The 14,579-nt window shown below is 37.2% G+C and overlaps 6 protein-coding genes across 6 annotated transcripts; 3 read left to right on the top strand and 3 right to left on the bottom strand.

Moving 5' to 3' along the window:
• Positions 1-1,265: 1,265 nt before the first annotated feature.
• Positions 1,266-1,934, top strand: RHO3 (Rho family GTPase RHO3; the record flags this gene model as incomplete). Its single annotated transcript, XM_003959311.1, has 1 exon — positions 1,266-1,934. One exon carries the CDS (start codon positions 1,266-1,268, stop codon positions 1,932-1,934), a length of 669 nt encoding a protein of 222 aa, XP_003959360.1.
• A 139-nt stretch (positions 1,935-2,073) lies between these two features.
• On the bottom strand, positions 2,074-3,015 carry PRM5 (pheromone-regulated protein PRM5; the record flags this gene model as incomplete). The annotated part of the gene is made up of 1 exon (XM_003959310.1): positions 2,074-3,015. The coding sequence occupies one exon, from the start codon at positions 3,013-3,015 to the stop codon at positions 2,074-2,076; it is 942 nt and encodes a 313-aa protein (XP_003959359.1).
• Positions 3,016-4,007: 992 nt separating this feature from the next.
• Positions 4,008-5,159, top strand: HIS5 (histidinol-phosphate transaminase; the record flags this gene model as incomplete). The annotated part of the gene is made up of 1 exon (XM_003959309.1): positions 4,008-5,159. One exon carries the CDS (start codon positions 4,008-4,010, stop codon positions 5,157-5,159), a length of 1,152 nt encoding a protein of 383 aa, XP_003959358.1.
• Positions 5,160-5,263: 104 nt separating this feature from the next.
• Positions 5,264-9,418, bottom strand: NUP159 (FG-nucleoporin NUP159; the record flags this gene model as incomplete). The annotated part of the gene is made up of 1 exon (XM_003959308.1): positions 5,264-9,418. The coding sequence occupies one exon, from the start codon at positions 9,416-9,418 to the stop codon at positions 5,264-5,266; it is 4,155 nt and encodes a 1,384-aa protein (XP_003959357.1).
• A 492-nt stretch (positions 9,419-9,910) lies between these two features.
• POR2 (putative porin POR2) lies at positions 9,911-10,753 on the bottom strand (the record flags this gene model as incomplete). Its single annotated transcript, XM_003959307.1, has 1 exon — positions 9,911-10,753. One exon carries the CDS (start codon positions 10,751-10,753, stop codon positions 9,911-9,913), a length of 843 nt encoding a protein of 280 aa, XP_003959356.1.
• Positions 10,754-11,358: 605 nt separating this feature from the next.
• On the top strand, positions 11,359-14,565 carry HOS4 (Hos4p; the record flags this gene model as incomplete). Its single annotated transcript, XM_003959306.1, has 1 exon — positions 11,359-14,565. One exon carries the CDS (start codon positions 11,359-11,361, stop codon positions 14,563-14,565), a length of 3,207 nt encoding a protein of 1,068 aa, XP_003959355.1.
• Between the last annotated feature and the right edge of the window lie 14 nt (positions 14,566-14,579).

Genomic DNA, 14,579 nt, shown 5'->3' with positions numbered 1-14,579 from the left:
CATTCGTGACCAGGGGAACAAAAGGATTTTAGTTTTCCGTTTAATAGTTTATACTTTTCTTTCTTAGATATTCCAGAGTAATGCTGCAGAAGGTTATTCGTGCGATTTTGTACCGGGAGTGTGCAATCGGCACTATGAAAAGGGAAATGGAACATTCTTGCGGATTTTGAGCCACAGGAACAGGCAACTATCGTAAAACGACTAGAAAGCAGTTAGAGAATGCTTGCTTCTATAGTATCTAAAGACAAGAAGAATTTTGGATGAATTTGTTCATTGAGAAGAAATGTTACTACTGCTGCAACACTGATGAGTACGTTATTTTTCTAGTTTATTTTTTTCTTTTGCGCTTTTCCTGAAGGACCTTGGGCCATTTTCTGATGCACTCGTATATCTTACCTTTACATGTTTGTCTTTTTCTGATGCAGTTGTATATCTTGCGTTACACGTTCTGTCTTTTTTTAGCTGCTGTATCAATGGCTACAAAAAGGAATCACCACTTTTCAGCTTTTTCGTTACAGTACCCTAGTCCGACCAAAAGATCCCACAGAGAATTATAAAACTTTAGTTACGTATAGAAGTTTCATCACAGCTTCTGCAACACGCCAACATTCACCTCAATTGTCTCTCAGAAACCTTCTACTTCGGACCTATGTGTCGCATTTATTGAGAAACTCCCATGTTTTCTTTGGGTTGGGAAACTCTAATTTTAAGATCTGTTTACTGTTTACAGCAGTGAAAATATTATGACAGCTATCGCTGCTCTTGGCAACTACGCACTTCATGATAAAAAAGGGGGAATATATGTGCACGCTGCGTCTCCTATGTGTATTGCTCTCATACAGTGATTGATTTCGTAGCTCCCTTCTATCTGCAGACTATATCGGTCGGAGCAAAGCCTAGTCGGCTCGATATTTGCATGCTGGCCATTGAGTTTTTTTTGACTTTTTCAAAACACGTTACTTACTAAGCCAAAAATTAGTTCATGAATCAGTAAATCTATTAAAGTTGCAGCACAATTATACGGGTCTAGTTGAGCTTGATATGGCTCTTCTCGTCAATTTGCTTCTATGCTGTCACTTTTCTGGGATTACCGGGTAACACAGACTCGTGTTTTTGTTTTGCTTTTTTTTTATTTCATTCACTATCTGGGAGTGGTGCAAAACAGGCAAAGAAAAAAATTATTTAGCAATCTCTGCTATGTTGACAGTAACAAGATTAGTGCAAACCAATCGAAGATTTGGCACATCATCTCATAGCAAAGGACAATGGCATTTCTCTGTGGATCCTCTTCAACTTCTACTAAACCAATTGAGAGAAAAATTGTTATTTTAGGCGACGGTGCCTGCGGTAAGACATCGTTATTGAATGTCTTCACAAGAGGTTACTTCCCGGAAGTCTACGAACCTACCGTTTTCGAAAACTACATTCACGATATTTTCGTGGACAACAGACATATCACCCTTTCCTTATGGGATACTGCAGGTCAAGAAGAATTTGATAGATTACGATCTCTTTCATATTCCGACACTCATACGATCATGTTGTGTTTCAGTATAGATTCTCGTGATTCTTTGGAAAATGTAAGAAATAAATGGGTTGGTGAGATTACAGACCATTGTGAAGGTGTCAAACTTGTCTTGGTCGCTTTGAAATGTGATTTAAGAAATAACGATAGTGAAAATAAGGCAATTACTCCAAATAATATTCATCAAAACAAAAATCTCAATAGTAGTAATAACAGTTTAATAACATACGAAGAAGGTTTAGCAATGGCAAAGAAGATTGGTGCTTTACGTTACTTAGAATGTAGTGCCAAGTCCAATAAAGGTGTCAATGAAGCTTTTACTGAAGCTGCAAGAGTCGCATTGACTGCAGGCCCTCAAGTTTCAGCCTCTACTGAAAATGACGGTGGTAGCAGTTGTATAATTATGTAATATGGTCTTAGGGTTTTTACAATGACTCTTTGACGAAGCAACATGAAAACAAAAACTAGATATTTAATATATAATATAGAAGAAAAAATTTTCTCTTAAATGTTACAAGGTGAAATATATATGCAAATGTGTCAAAATTTCACAGGCTGCTTTCAAGAAGATCATCTAAATACATGGATGGCGTTGATTTTCTTTTGGCTTTCTTAGTAATATCTCTTTGAACATTCAGATTGGATGCTGATGGCATTAATGAAGAATTGATTTTTGTAGAGTCCACATATCCGTCATCTGAGCTTACACTAAATCTTAGCCTGGACGCCCTTTTTGGTTTTTCAATCAGCATTGGTTGTTCTGGTCTTTGTAGTTGCATAATATCTTGGAAGCTTTGTATGGAACAGGTCGATAGTGCTTTACTTTGTCTATCACTGCATGTTCCCTTTGATAGTTTCCTACTATGTTCACTCATTATATAAACTGTTGGCGAAATAAACATCGAGTTTCTACTATTTTTGAGATGCAAAGTATCAGTACTTTTTATTACATCAGTATTCCTCATTTCCTTACAATTTTCTATCGTGGAGTCTGCATTGTTACCACTATGTGCCTCCATTTTCTCATTCAAAAGTTTTTCATTGTCGAAATCTTCATTACTTGAAGAATAGCTCAAATTCGGTGAATTGTTTCCATTGCCGTTAATATAATCGTAGTAATTCTGTTCTGCATAAAGCAATTTATGTCTACGGGATAGCCATCCTGTAAATAACCATCCAATAATTGAAGCCAACATTATAAAACCAATGACCGTACCAACGGCGATATAGAGAGTACCTTGTGACATATGCGACAGTTGCATAACGTGTGGATTTCGGCTAGCAGAAGGAGGTGTTATCGTTGGTGTTATGGACGATGACGATTGTGAGGAATATAAACTAGCATTTTGGGAGGCAGAAGTGGTCACAGAATTAGACGCTGACGTGGTTGCTGTAGTTTTCGTAGAACTATCCTTGGAAGATTGTGTAGTTTGGGTAGTAGTGGTAATTAATTCTGGTAAGCTTCTTGGATATAATACTATAGTTGACATGATTTTGGACCTGATCTGTTTGATCTTGAATTCAATTTTGGAGAATCCTTTAGTAAAGAATCAATTATTCGCAATAGAATGATCAATAACGAGCATTTCAGGTCAAGAAAGGAATTGAAAGAATTTTTTTCTTTACTTTTCACAGAATAATCTACAAGCTCTTACTATGTTGTTGATGGATTTCGATGCATGGCCAAAAAAGGAATCTAAAAATAACTTTGTTTTACCCTGTGGGAGAATTTTCTGTCGTCAGGCAAGCTTTTCCTGATTCGGTAATGTTATTGCCAAAAATAGCTTTGTGTCAAGTCGAGAGAGCAAAAAAAGTAAAGGAAGGTTGAGCCGTAGTCTTTCAGGAGTACGCACATTTCTGTCGTCGAGAATTGAGAAAAGAAAAAAGAGAAGAACAAAAGGAAGATTCTTGGCATGAAGAGTGATATGAAAGTAAATTGAAATTTATACCTTTGGCAATAATTGTCTGACATTATTGGCGTAGGCGGGAAAGCAAGAATAGCAAGAATTGGTTAAAAGGGTTAAGAAGCGCAGATCAAGTCTTCTGTTTTGCGATGGTAATTAATAGAAGGACTTTATGGAAGGATTGAAAAGGGTCTCTAGTAAAAAAGGCATGAATTCAATTCCTTACAACATTTATACCTTTCATTCTTACCCTCTCTAGTCTATTGCAAGGCAAGAAATTCTAATAGAAATATCTCATATCAAATTCTTTCTATGATTTTTCATCTATCATTACCGTTCAGCGATCGAATGCCCTCGCCTATTAAAGTTGATTATCATTGGATTCGGTAATATAAAAAAGAGTCAAAAATAACCCGAAAATTAATAGTAAATAGCAATATAATAACATTTCGAGAAAAAAAGTGAGTCACAAGATTCCCTCTTTCAGATGATGGAACTTGTATTTATATACCATCATATTGGTTTGCTAGGATTTGGTTCCTTTATGTTCTGTAACAGAAGGTATTTAAGTGACTGAAATGGTATTCAATCTTGAAAAAATTATAAGGCCAAAAATTTACAATCTGGAAGCGTATCGTTGTGCTAGAGATGACTTTAAAGAAGGTATACTTTTAGATGCTAACGAGAATGCGTATGGACCAACTCAAATTGAATTACAAGGAACAAACTTGCATCGTTATCCTGACCCGCATCAAATTGAATTTAAAAAGGCAATGGCTTCATACCGTAATAAGACTTCTGTTTTTCGATCCTATGACTTAGTACCACTCACTGATGAAAATTTTTGCTTAGGTGTTGGATCAGATGAAAGTATTGATGCCATCATAAGGGCGTCTTGCGTGCCTAGCAAAGAGAAAATTCTCGTTCTACCGCCTACATATTCCATGTATTCTGTTTGTGCAAACATAAACGATGTGGACGTTGTAACATGCCCCTTAATCACGGAAGATAATAGCTTTCAAATTGATGCTACAGAAATTCTCAACATCTTAGCAAACGATCCGCTTATCAAATTAGTTTTCATTACATCTCCTGGTAATCCTACAGGTGCAAAGATAGAAATTGATAGAATCGAATATTTGTTAAAAAACTGGGACCAAGGTTTAGTAATCGTTGATGAGGCCTATATTGACTTCAGTGGGGGATCTACTGCTCCTTTAGTCACCAAGTATCCTAATTTAGTGACGTTACAAACTCTTTCTAAGTCATTTGGTTTGGCTGGTATTAGATTGGGCATGACAATTGCCACAAAAAAGTTGTCGAAAATTCTAAATGCAATGAAGGCCCCTTACAATATATCAACAGTAACTTCAGATATGGCTCTCAAAGCTGTACAGAACCATAACCTTGAGAAAATGGAGCAAAATGCTCAGATATTAAATAAGGAAAAATTAAGATTATTGAATGCATTGACCTCCTTAAAGTACGTTGACAATGGATACATCGGTGGACTAGATGCTAACTTTATTCTTTTACGAATCAATAATGGTGATAATGATCTGGCCAAAAAATTATACACCGAGTTAGCCATAAAGTCAGGCGTTGTAATCAGATTCAGAGGTAATGAACTAGGCTGTGCTGGAGGTTTAAGAGTCACCATAGGTACAAAAGAAGAAAATGATATATTGATTAAAGAATTTGGAAGAAAGCTTGAAGAGTTAGTAGGTTAAATATCCGATAAAAAAATCTCATGTCTATTGAACTAATATATATTTACTTTAAAGACGGTATGTTATGCTATTATATATGTGTTCTTCGCTCGTCAAGTATATAATCATTCTAAGGATGCATTTATTTTCTTGAAAAATTGCCCAAGTTGTCTCTTGGTATTCATTGTTAAACTAGCCTCCACAGTAGCAATAGATGGAGTTTTTTTGTCCTTTAGGGAGGGGAGTTCTTCTGCCTTATCACTAGGTGAGCTTAGCTGTAATCTGGCAACCTCATCTCTTAAAAGCCTGACGGTATCTAACAGCTTAGTCGTGTTTACGCTTTCAGCTACCAGTTTACTTACTAAAGGATTTTCATCTAACTTATCATTCTTCATCATATAAATCTTCATAACGTTCAGTGCTTCATCAATTTTAGCTATTTTTGCAGATGTTTCTGCCATTTTCTGACGCAAGGTAGTTTTCATCTCTGTTTGGTGTAAAGCCAATGGAGCTAATTTATCATCAAGATCTTTATTTCTCAACCAATTCAATTGAGAAATTGCCTCTTTCGTCTCCGCCAATGTTTTCTCTAAGGAGAGAAAGGTTGATTTGAATTCAACAACGTCAGCGTCGAGAGTTTGGGTGAAAAGATTGGTTTCGGAAAATTTTCTCTGATGATCTGTTAGAATGTCTTTGAGCTTCTCAATTTCTGGTATTCTCCATGTATACATATTGCTTATGGATCTTTCTGTACGCTTATTCAGTGGTAACGTGCTTTGATCGAGAAGGAAGTCTCCCAAATTCGACACGTTGCATTCCAAGACTGAAAACTCTGCGGTGATCATATGGTAAGTACTTTCGAAAGAGGACATGGTTGGATCATTAGAAGAAAATGGGATGGCTGGTAACTTTGCCCCGATAAAGTATTGTCTTAATGGTTTGGGCTTATGAAGCTCCGCTAAATAGGACTCATCTTCCTCAAACGCTTCCATTTCAAAATCGCACGTTTGCACAGGCTCTGTTTGTACTTTCACATCATAGGATTGCTTAGAAGCAACTTGAGTACTTTGTGAAACTGTGATAGGTGTGTAGCTTTGTGTGTGTGCATCGGCGGATTCTGGTTTGGACTGGAAGCCCACATCAGAAACATCGGAAGATGCTTGTAGTTCTTCTTTTTCTTCTTCTTCTTCTTCTTTTTCTTTTCCTAATATACTTTCTTCGGATGATATTTCAAAATCACTGTCATTTATCTCATGTTCCCTGGTACCTACAGAAGATTGTTTGTCCAGTTCATTGGAGTCTGTCCTTTTCTCACGTTCGGGAACCTTTTCAGTCTCCTGGTTCTCGACCCTGCTTTCCTTATTTGCCTCACTTCCCAGTTCAAGTTTCTTTATATCGTCTAACTGTTCAATCGAAAACTCTGAAAGTTCTCCCTCATTCACTTCACCCAACGAAGTCATACTGTCTTGAGCGTGGGCTTGACCTATTGTAGATTCAGCCGGTATAGTTTGGACCGAGCTGCTCCCAGGTTCGTCAGACATTGCTTGTTCTTTTTGGTCCTCTTGTTGTTCTTCTCCTGACAGGATTTTGTTACTCGCTTCAGTAACTTTATTTTCCTCATCACCTTCAGTATGATTTTTTTCTGTTGATTCCTCTTTTTCTATTCCAAAGGAGAATGCTGGCTTAGTTGAGGGGGAGGGAACTTTGGTGTTAAAATTCAAAGTTGTTGTTGATGGTTCGTTTAATTTATTAGTGAATGCAGAAAAAGGTGATCCTCCTTTAGATCCCTCTTTAGACAAGTTATCAGCATGGAATGTCGGCATTGATACGCTACTACTTTCAATATTAGCACTTTTCTTTATTTTATCTGTTAAGGAAGCAATGGAACTTCTTTCCAGATTAGCCCCTGCCGGTTTGACGATTGCTACATCAAAAGGGCTTTGCTCGACAGTAGTATCATCAAAGTTCTCACTTGTGTTCTGGTTCTCTTCTGACCCTTCACTTGATTCTTCAGCTTCGGCTTCCACCTCGAGTTCTCCATTAGATGCTTCTACTGATGACTCTTCCGTCATCTCCTTTGAACTTTCTACTTCGAGCTCCTCATCAGATGCTCCTATGGCTTCTGTTGTTTCCTTTGAACTTTCCACTTCATCAATAATTGGAGATTCAATCTTTTGCTCCGTTAACTGTGGTGAGTTTGGTGTTATTGCATGCTCAGCTGATGTGCTATGCGGCTGTTGCGAACCGATCAGTTTTGCGAATGGTGATTCCTTGTTTGTCAGGCTTGCAAATGGAGATTGCTCGTTTACCGTAGTAGCAAACGCTGAATCTGTTGCTGAAAAATTTCCGAATGGTGATTCTTTAGCAGCAAAGGTAGCAAAGGTAGCAAAAGGTGACTTTTTATCCGTATTGGCCGCAAAGAAGCTACCTTGATCTAATTGTGGTTTTGATTGTTTTGTTGAGGTCATTCCAAAAATTGGTTTTCCTTGAGCGAAAGAGTTCTGGCCAAAAGATGGTGTTCCAAAAGACGGCTTATCTGGAGAAGCTGTAGTCTGCCCGAACGATGGTGCTCCAAATGTTGGTGCCCCAGACGTCGGCTTATCTAGAGAGGCCGGCGTCTGTCCGAATGAGGGGGACCCAAACGCTGGTGCTCCGAACGCTGGTGCCTCAAATGTTGGTTTATCTTGAGAAATTGATGTCTGACCGAAGGAAACTGATCCGAAGCTTGGCCTATCTGATGATACTGAAGTTTGTCCGAATGGTGATGTGCCAAATGTTGGGGTCTTTTCTGTAAAACCTACCGTTTTGGATTCGTCACCCAAAGATAGTTTTCCAAATGCAGGAGTACCAAATGCTGAGCTGGGTTCTTTTAACAATGCATCCTGTCCGGATGCTGAAACAGAAAATGAAGGGACTTTTTCGTTGACTGTACTATCACTTTTAGGCAAGAATGGGTTTTCAGCGTCAGTTTTGAAAGATTGGTCAAAAGCAGTTGTACCGGTGCTTTCCTTGTTTTTTTTCCTTTCTTCGCTATTTTCCAATATGAGATTGGTCAAATTGGGCGATTCTTGAGGATTTTTTTCTTGCTTCTTTACCTTTTGCAGATTATTGACGTGATAGTTATTTTCTTTTATGGCACTAGCGTGGTATAGTCCTACAATCTGTAAATTACCTTCACTATTCAAAATATAAATCAATGGCAACTGTCCGATGGAATCCACACCAGCGCACGGCTGTGAGACTGCACCAGTAGTCAGTATGTCTAAACATACTCCGATAGGATTTGTATCGTTATCACTATCTTTGCTTACTGGTAGCACAGCTCTTTCACTATCTTGAGATGGTTGTATAACATCCTTTGAATCACATATACTTATTTCACTTGCACATGAAGAACTTATTACATTAATATGTTCTGTGCCATCTAACAAATTTGGCAAAGTAATGTTATAGTATGTTGGATATCTTAATACAGTACCATAAGCTGGAGCAATATCAAAAGTTTCATGAAATACAATTTCTTGCCCTATGTCCACAAGATATGTCATATAATCATACATTACATCTTCTGAGTCTTCCGAAATCGGCTGTCCAAAGATCATTAAGCATTGGTTACCGTATAAAGCAGAAATAATTGTAGGAACGTTGCCTTCAGCTATGATATTATTTATATCTGCAGGGAATTGCCACGTTTGTTGCGGTATAATCGAATCATTGATGGAAGTATACTTTTGAAAATTGCCTTGTTTTGAAAGTACAAAGACATTATCTTCATAGATATCAAATGATGCTACATTTTCAGTTACGTTTGTAGTGGAATTAGTTAATAGATTGTACTGTGAGAGATTACCGTCTGTGTCTAGAAATATTAGAAGAGAATTGTGCAGCTTTATATCACAAATAGATGTTCCAATAGTGAGTTCTGAAGCTTGATATGACGAGGTATCAAAGAGATTGATGGAACCATCTCTCATCACCACTAGTAAGTCATCATTGTGGAATGTTAAATATATGACATTTTCAATTGTTTTCTCTAGCGAAAGCTCCAAATCTTTATTATCGCACACATGATCTCTCAAATTCTGTAAATTACCACAAATAAGCTTACCACCTGAGTATGCAGCAAAAAGTGCTTTGTCATCATGAATGGCTAAATTTTTTAAACTTGTAAATGGTAACGATTCATTGTAGGAAGGGAGGATAACTTTGGAACCTAACGTTTTAAAACCAAAGTCCTCAGAAATTACAGTAGCCACTTCATCACCCAAGGAGGAAGACATGACGAAACCTGATTAATTGGACTGTTTATCTCAGCTTCTGTTTCAATTTATTGTTCCAATATCCTCTACTAAAATAATCTGATCAAGTTTACTGACGGAAAAAAAGTATTTATTTACTAAGAAAACAAGAAATTCGTCCAGAGTGATGGTTTATACGCATATTTAAAGAATATTTTGATACTCACGATGCTACTTGCTTGCTATTTGAGCCTTGAGTTGGACTCTTGATATGCAATCAATTGGAGTGCGTTGTGACTCTTTTCGAGCTGTTTTTATTTCCAGCTTCCTGCCTTCTTGCGCTGTGCGACGCTGCGACTTACTAATAGAAGCGTTAGGCATCCATCCTCCGGTTCTGAAGAGTATGGTATATGGTATTGTGATGGTGGTAGAGTGCAATGTGTGGACTAATCAAGCAGTCAACATCATACTGTAATCATTCTAGGGAGGGGGGAAAGAAATATTTGTATAACTTTTATATATATAATAGTACAATCAAGATGAAAAGTTTAAAGACCATCCAATCTTTTGGATTGGTTCATCTAACTTCAAAGCATTCATGGAAGCACCAACACCTACAGTGATGCCCTTTTTCAAATCTTGTTTACAGGAAACTGTTAATTTACCCAGATCGTTAATTTTACATTTAATTTGCGAAGACTCATCTGGTCTATACTTCGTTGCAAACTCAATATTGACATTTGAATTCAGTTTTGAATTCATTGTTGCTTTTGCACCGACCTGTAAATTTGAATTCAGCACCTGGTAGAAAGAAGCAGTGGCTAATTGCATGTCGGAAATCAGTAATCCAATGGTATAATCCTTGGATTGATAGGCCATCGCCATGGCATGACGAGAAATAGTACCACTCGCAATATCGTACGAAAATTCAGCACCAGTTACAATGTTATCATGGGATAAAGTCAGATTACCTGTGAAAAGAGACTTATCTAAAGTTGCCCTGGTGGAAAAAAATGGTTTCACAAGGCTTAAATTCAATTTAGCAGACTTTGTATCATCTGCTGGACTGAAATTTGACATCACGTTGAATTTCAAGCCAGGTATGACCAATTTATTCAACTCGACTTTATTGTTTAATTTGTTCTTGTTCGACCAGCCTTGTGATATAGAGATACCAGTGACTTTATCTGATAGTCTGGCCTCAATATTTGCTTGTAAAGGCGCATCTCTAGCGAGTTGCTTCCCATTGATATTGAATTTAACACCATTGGACGCAGTAGTAGATATATTGACAGCAGTTGGCGTATTTTGATAGAAATCTCTGTTCAAGAGGCCATTGACATTCTGCAGTATGTCCGGAAAGAAAGGAGGTGCCATCTTACGGTATCTGTATGTCTCTAGAGCTTGTCAAAGTCATCTTCGACATTATTCGATCGATCGAACTTTTCAATATTGAAAAATTCTTCCCATGTCGCCGTCTCATAATAAAAGAGAAAATCACCAAGATAGTGAACGCAATATGGCAATATATTTAATCATACTGAGAGTAGTTTCAATGTACTACCTGTCGTTCTGGATTTGTCGAGAATAATTTAACTCTTTCCATCTTGAATTAATTGAAATTTCTTCATTTTGTATATTAACATTTTGTCTTGCGTGTGAAGTAATTTAACGTTGCATGACCGCAAAATAAGTCAGATAGTAACAAAATATCGTTGTTAACACTGTGCAATACGCTAATAATTATAGTTAACTGTTATCAAGTTATTAACCCCATCGGTATTATCCTGACATTGCATTATGTCAAACTATGCTTTGCAGTTGTGGTGAATGGGTCTCTGTCTCTGTGGTTTCCAATATCAAAGAAGAGACAAAAAAAAAAAAAAAAAAAATACCAAGAAGGTTAATGCTGAATTAAGTACACATACAAAGTATAACATCCTGAAGGAACACACATACAGTTGAAAGGCACATAATATAGGATGTCTGACAGTGTGTCGAATAGCATTAACAAGAATAATACTACCGGCGGGGCCGCTCCTGTTAAAAAAAGATCTTTGAGTAGCTATTTATCAAATGTAAATTCTAGAAAAGAAGAGTTAGAGAGGATGGCTCAAAAGGAAAAGGAGGAGAAGGAAAAAAGAGAACGAGAGCTCAAATTATTGAATGAACAAGCGAAATTGGAGGAGAAATTAGAAGCTGAAAGGAAACTAGAGGCTGAAAAGAAGAAACAAGAAATAGAAAAGCAAAGGTTGGAAAGCAATATGGAATCTGACTCTTATTCAGTACCTAAATTGGAAGAAACAGAAACTAGCATTAGAAGGCAAAGTGGTGATATAAATAAAATTTTCTCAAGTCCCGAATTGTCTCCAGCAGATAAAGATAGTACTTTCAAAGATATTAAACAAGTGTCAAGTGAAAATAATAACCATAAAGAAGCGGAAGCAAAAAAAATTAGTCTCACGACAACCAAACCATCTTTTGAAGATACTGAGTCCAAAATGGCTGCCACAAAATTTATCAAACCAGCGACAGATTTGCCGAAGAAAGAGTATGACACCCTGAATCAAAAGCGTAGCAGTGGCTCACTATCCAGAGAAGATTTGAAAGCAATGTTCCGAGGGCCTGCATCGTTACCCAACTTATCTGTCTCAGGCAATTTTGAAAGCGAGTTACAAAGGGAAATGGAAGAAGAAAGGGAGATTGAAAGTGATGCTCCAACTGAAATGGGGTCACCTGTAAAATTAAAACCTCGTGGAAGACTAATTAGAGGTGACAAAATTGGTACACCGCGTGGTTCTGATTCAGAATTATCAGATCTGGATGATATGAACAGTGTAGAAATTTCTAGCAGTTTTTTACATGGTGATTCATCCCCTCTAAAGCCTCAACATTCGAGGATAAGCTCATCTCCTGCAAAATTTTCAATGAAGTCTCATCGCAAAAGTACTTCAAAACAAAGGAAGACAGTCCATAAAAATGCTTTCGGGTCTACAAAACTCCATACAGCTTGTAATAAGGGTAAATACGATATTGTAAAACAAATACTAGAGGATGATGAAATCGATATTCACGATAGAGACAATGCTGGAAATACCCCTTTGCATGAAGCTGCACTCGGTGGTCATCTAGATATTGTTAAGCTACTGCTGCAATACAACGCAGAAATAAATTGTATATCATTCGAAAGTGACAGAGATACCCCATTAACCGATGCCGCTAATAATGGCCATGTTGATGTAATAAAATATTTATTGAGGCATGGTGCAGATCCAACACATGTAAATACAGCAGGTCTCACTGCATATGAATTATTAGAGCAACATAACGATCTAGATGAAGAAGAAATTGACCAAGTAGAAGCGGTCAAAAAGGATCTGATAGATTTCACCAAGAAATGGAACACAGAAAGAAAAAATAAGAATAAAACAAGTGCCAAGGACGCGGAAACACATGACACTAATGAACAATCATCCGACATACATTTCTACTGGAATGATCTTAACACCAAATGGGGCAGAGAAAAATTGCTTGCTGCTTCAAAGGAAGGTAATTTATCGTATGTAGGACAATATCTCGAAAATGGAGGAAAAGCAGATTTCAAGGCATTTATGGAGGCTGTTAAATTTGGACATGAAGATGTAACGAGCATATTTTTGGCATTTGGAGCGCCTGTAAATAATCACAATAGAGATAATGTAACACCGCTGCTCCAATCGGTGGGGAGAGATCATCTAGGAACGGTGAAGTTATTAATAGAAGCTGGCGCGAATCCACTAGCTAGGGATAAGAGTGGCCACGATGCATTGTACTATGCGCAAAACAGTCTTCTAGGTCTCGTAGACGAGAGAGAAATTGCATTATTGAAAAAAGCGGTAGAAAAATATGACGGTAACGTCCTTAGAGAAATAAAGGATGAACACGTTAGGAAAGATGAAAGATCCACTTTGATTAAAAGTGTACAAAAGACAGAGAGGTCGCTTTCTGTGAATGAAGATAGGAGAAAACAGGACAACAAGGAAAAGAATCTGGCTGAACAGATCCCACGAGCTTCATCATCAACATTACTACAAGCAAAAAAATCCATCAAGTTTCACAATATCCAGGAAAAGGACAAAATTAACAATGAGGAACTAAAAGTTTCAAGAGAGACACCAATGGAAGAAGAGAAAGATGATGAACCAGTCAAAGTGCCTTCAAGAAGAAGGACTATGTCTCCTATCACTGCCAATCCGTTATCGAGACACTCTTCTTCTAATTTAAGTAGTAGTGCTAGTGATGTTCACATCGCCAAAAAGGTGAAGTTAGATTCTCCGGTTGAAGCTCCTGTTATCAAGGAAACTCCAGAAGAAAAAGAGCAAAGATTGAAAGCTGAAGAAGAATATATTCAAAGGAGACTTGAAAGTAAGAAAAAGAAGGAACAAGAAATTTTAGAAAAGATGAAATCAGATGAACAAAAACGTGTCGAAGAGAAGGCCAAACAAAAAATTTTAGAAGCTAAAAAAATTGAGGAAGAGGCAAGATTAAAAAAATTAGAAGTTGCAAAGCAAGAAAAGGAGAACGAACTGAGGAGAAGACGCTATATACGATCCTTCTACCCATTAGGTTTAAAACTTATTAATTTCAGTACGGACAGTGACTATAATAAGTTTTTACCGTTGTATTATATTACCAAGGATCAGGATGGTCAAATCTATAGATATGTTTTAGATTTACAAATGTTGGTCATCTTGAAAGATAGTGACATTCTCTCTAGAAGCGATTATGATAAAATGGATGTTAATCAAGAAAATAAGAGACAAATATGGAACATTTTAAAATTCATATTTTTAGATGGTGGTATTGATAATGCTTGCAGCAACAAGATTAATGCTTACAGAGCGAACTACGATTTAAGAGCGAAAATTCGTTTTGAGAGACAAGAGTTCAAGAAGTTCTCTAATTTACCGATGAATTGGATCAGATGGGAAGATATTGAAATAAAGGATAGTAAGAAAAAAGAAGACGTCGAATCTAATATGGTGGAAATAGCATTACCAGTTAGAGAAACAGCTACACTAAAAAACGAGAGTACTGAACACTCCGACGAAACACGCCCGGACACAGTATCCAAACCATTGAGTTTACCGTTAAGGTTTCAACACAGACATAGAGTATCTCATTTATTGAACACTCAAACACTGTGGTGAGTCTAAATCGCAAA

The sequence above is a fragment of the Kazachstania africana genome, chromosome 10, assembly GCF_000304475.1.
Source record: "Kazachstania africana CBS 2517 chromosome 10, complete genome".
Taxonomy (NCBI): domain Eukaryota; kingdom Fungi; phylum Ascomycota; class Saccharomycetes; order Saccharomycetales; family Saccharomycetaceae; genus Kazachstania; species Kazachstania africana.
Note: the sequence above shows the minus strand (reverse complement) of the source record. Positions and strands in the feature narration are given on the sequence as shown.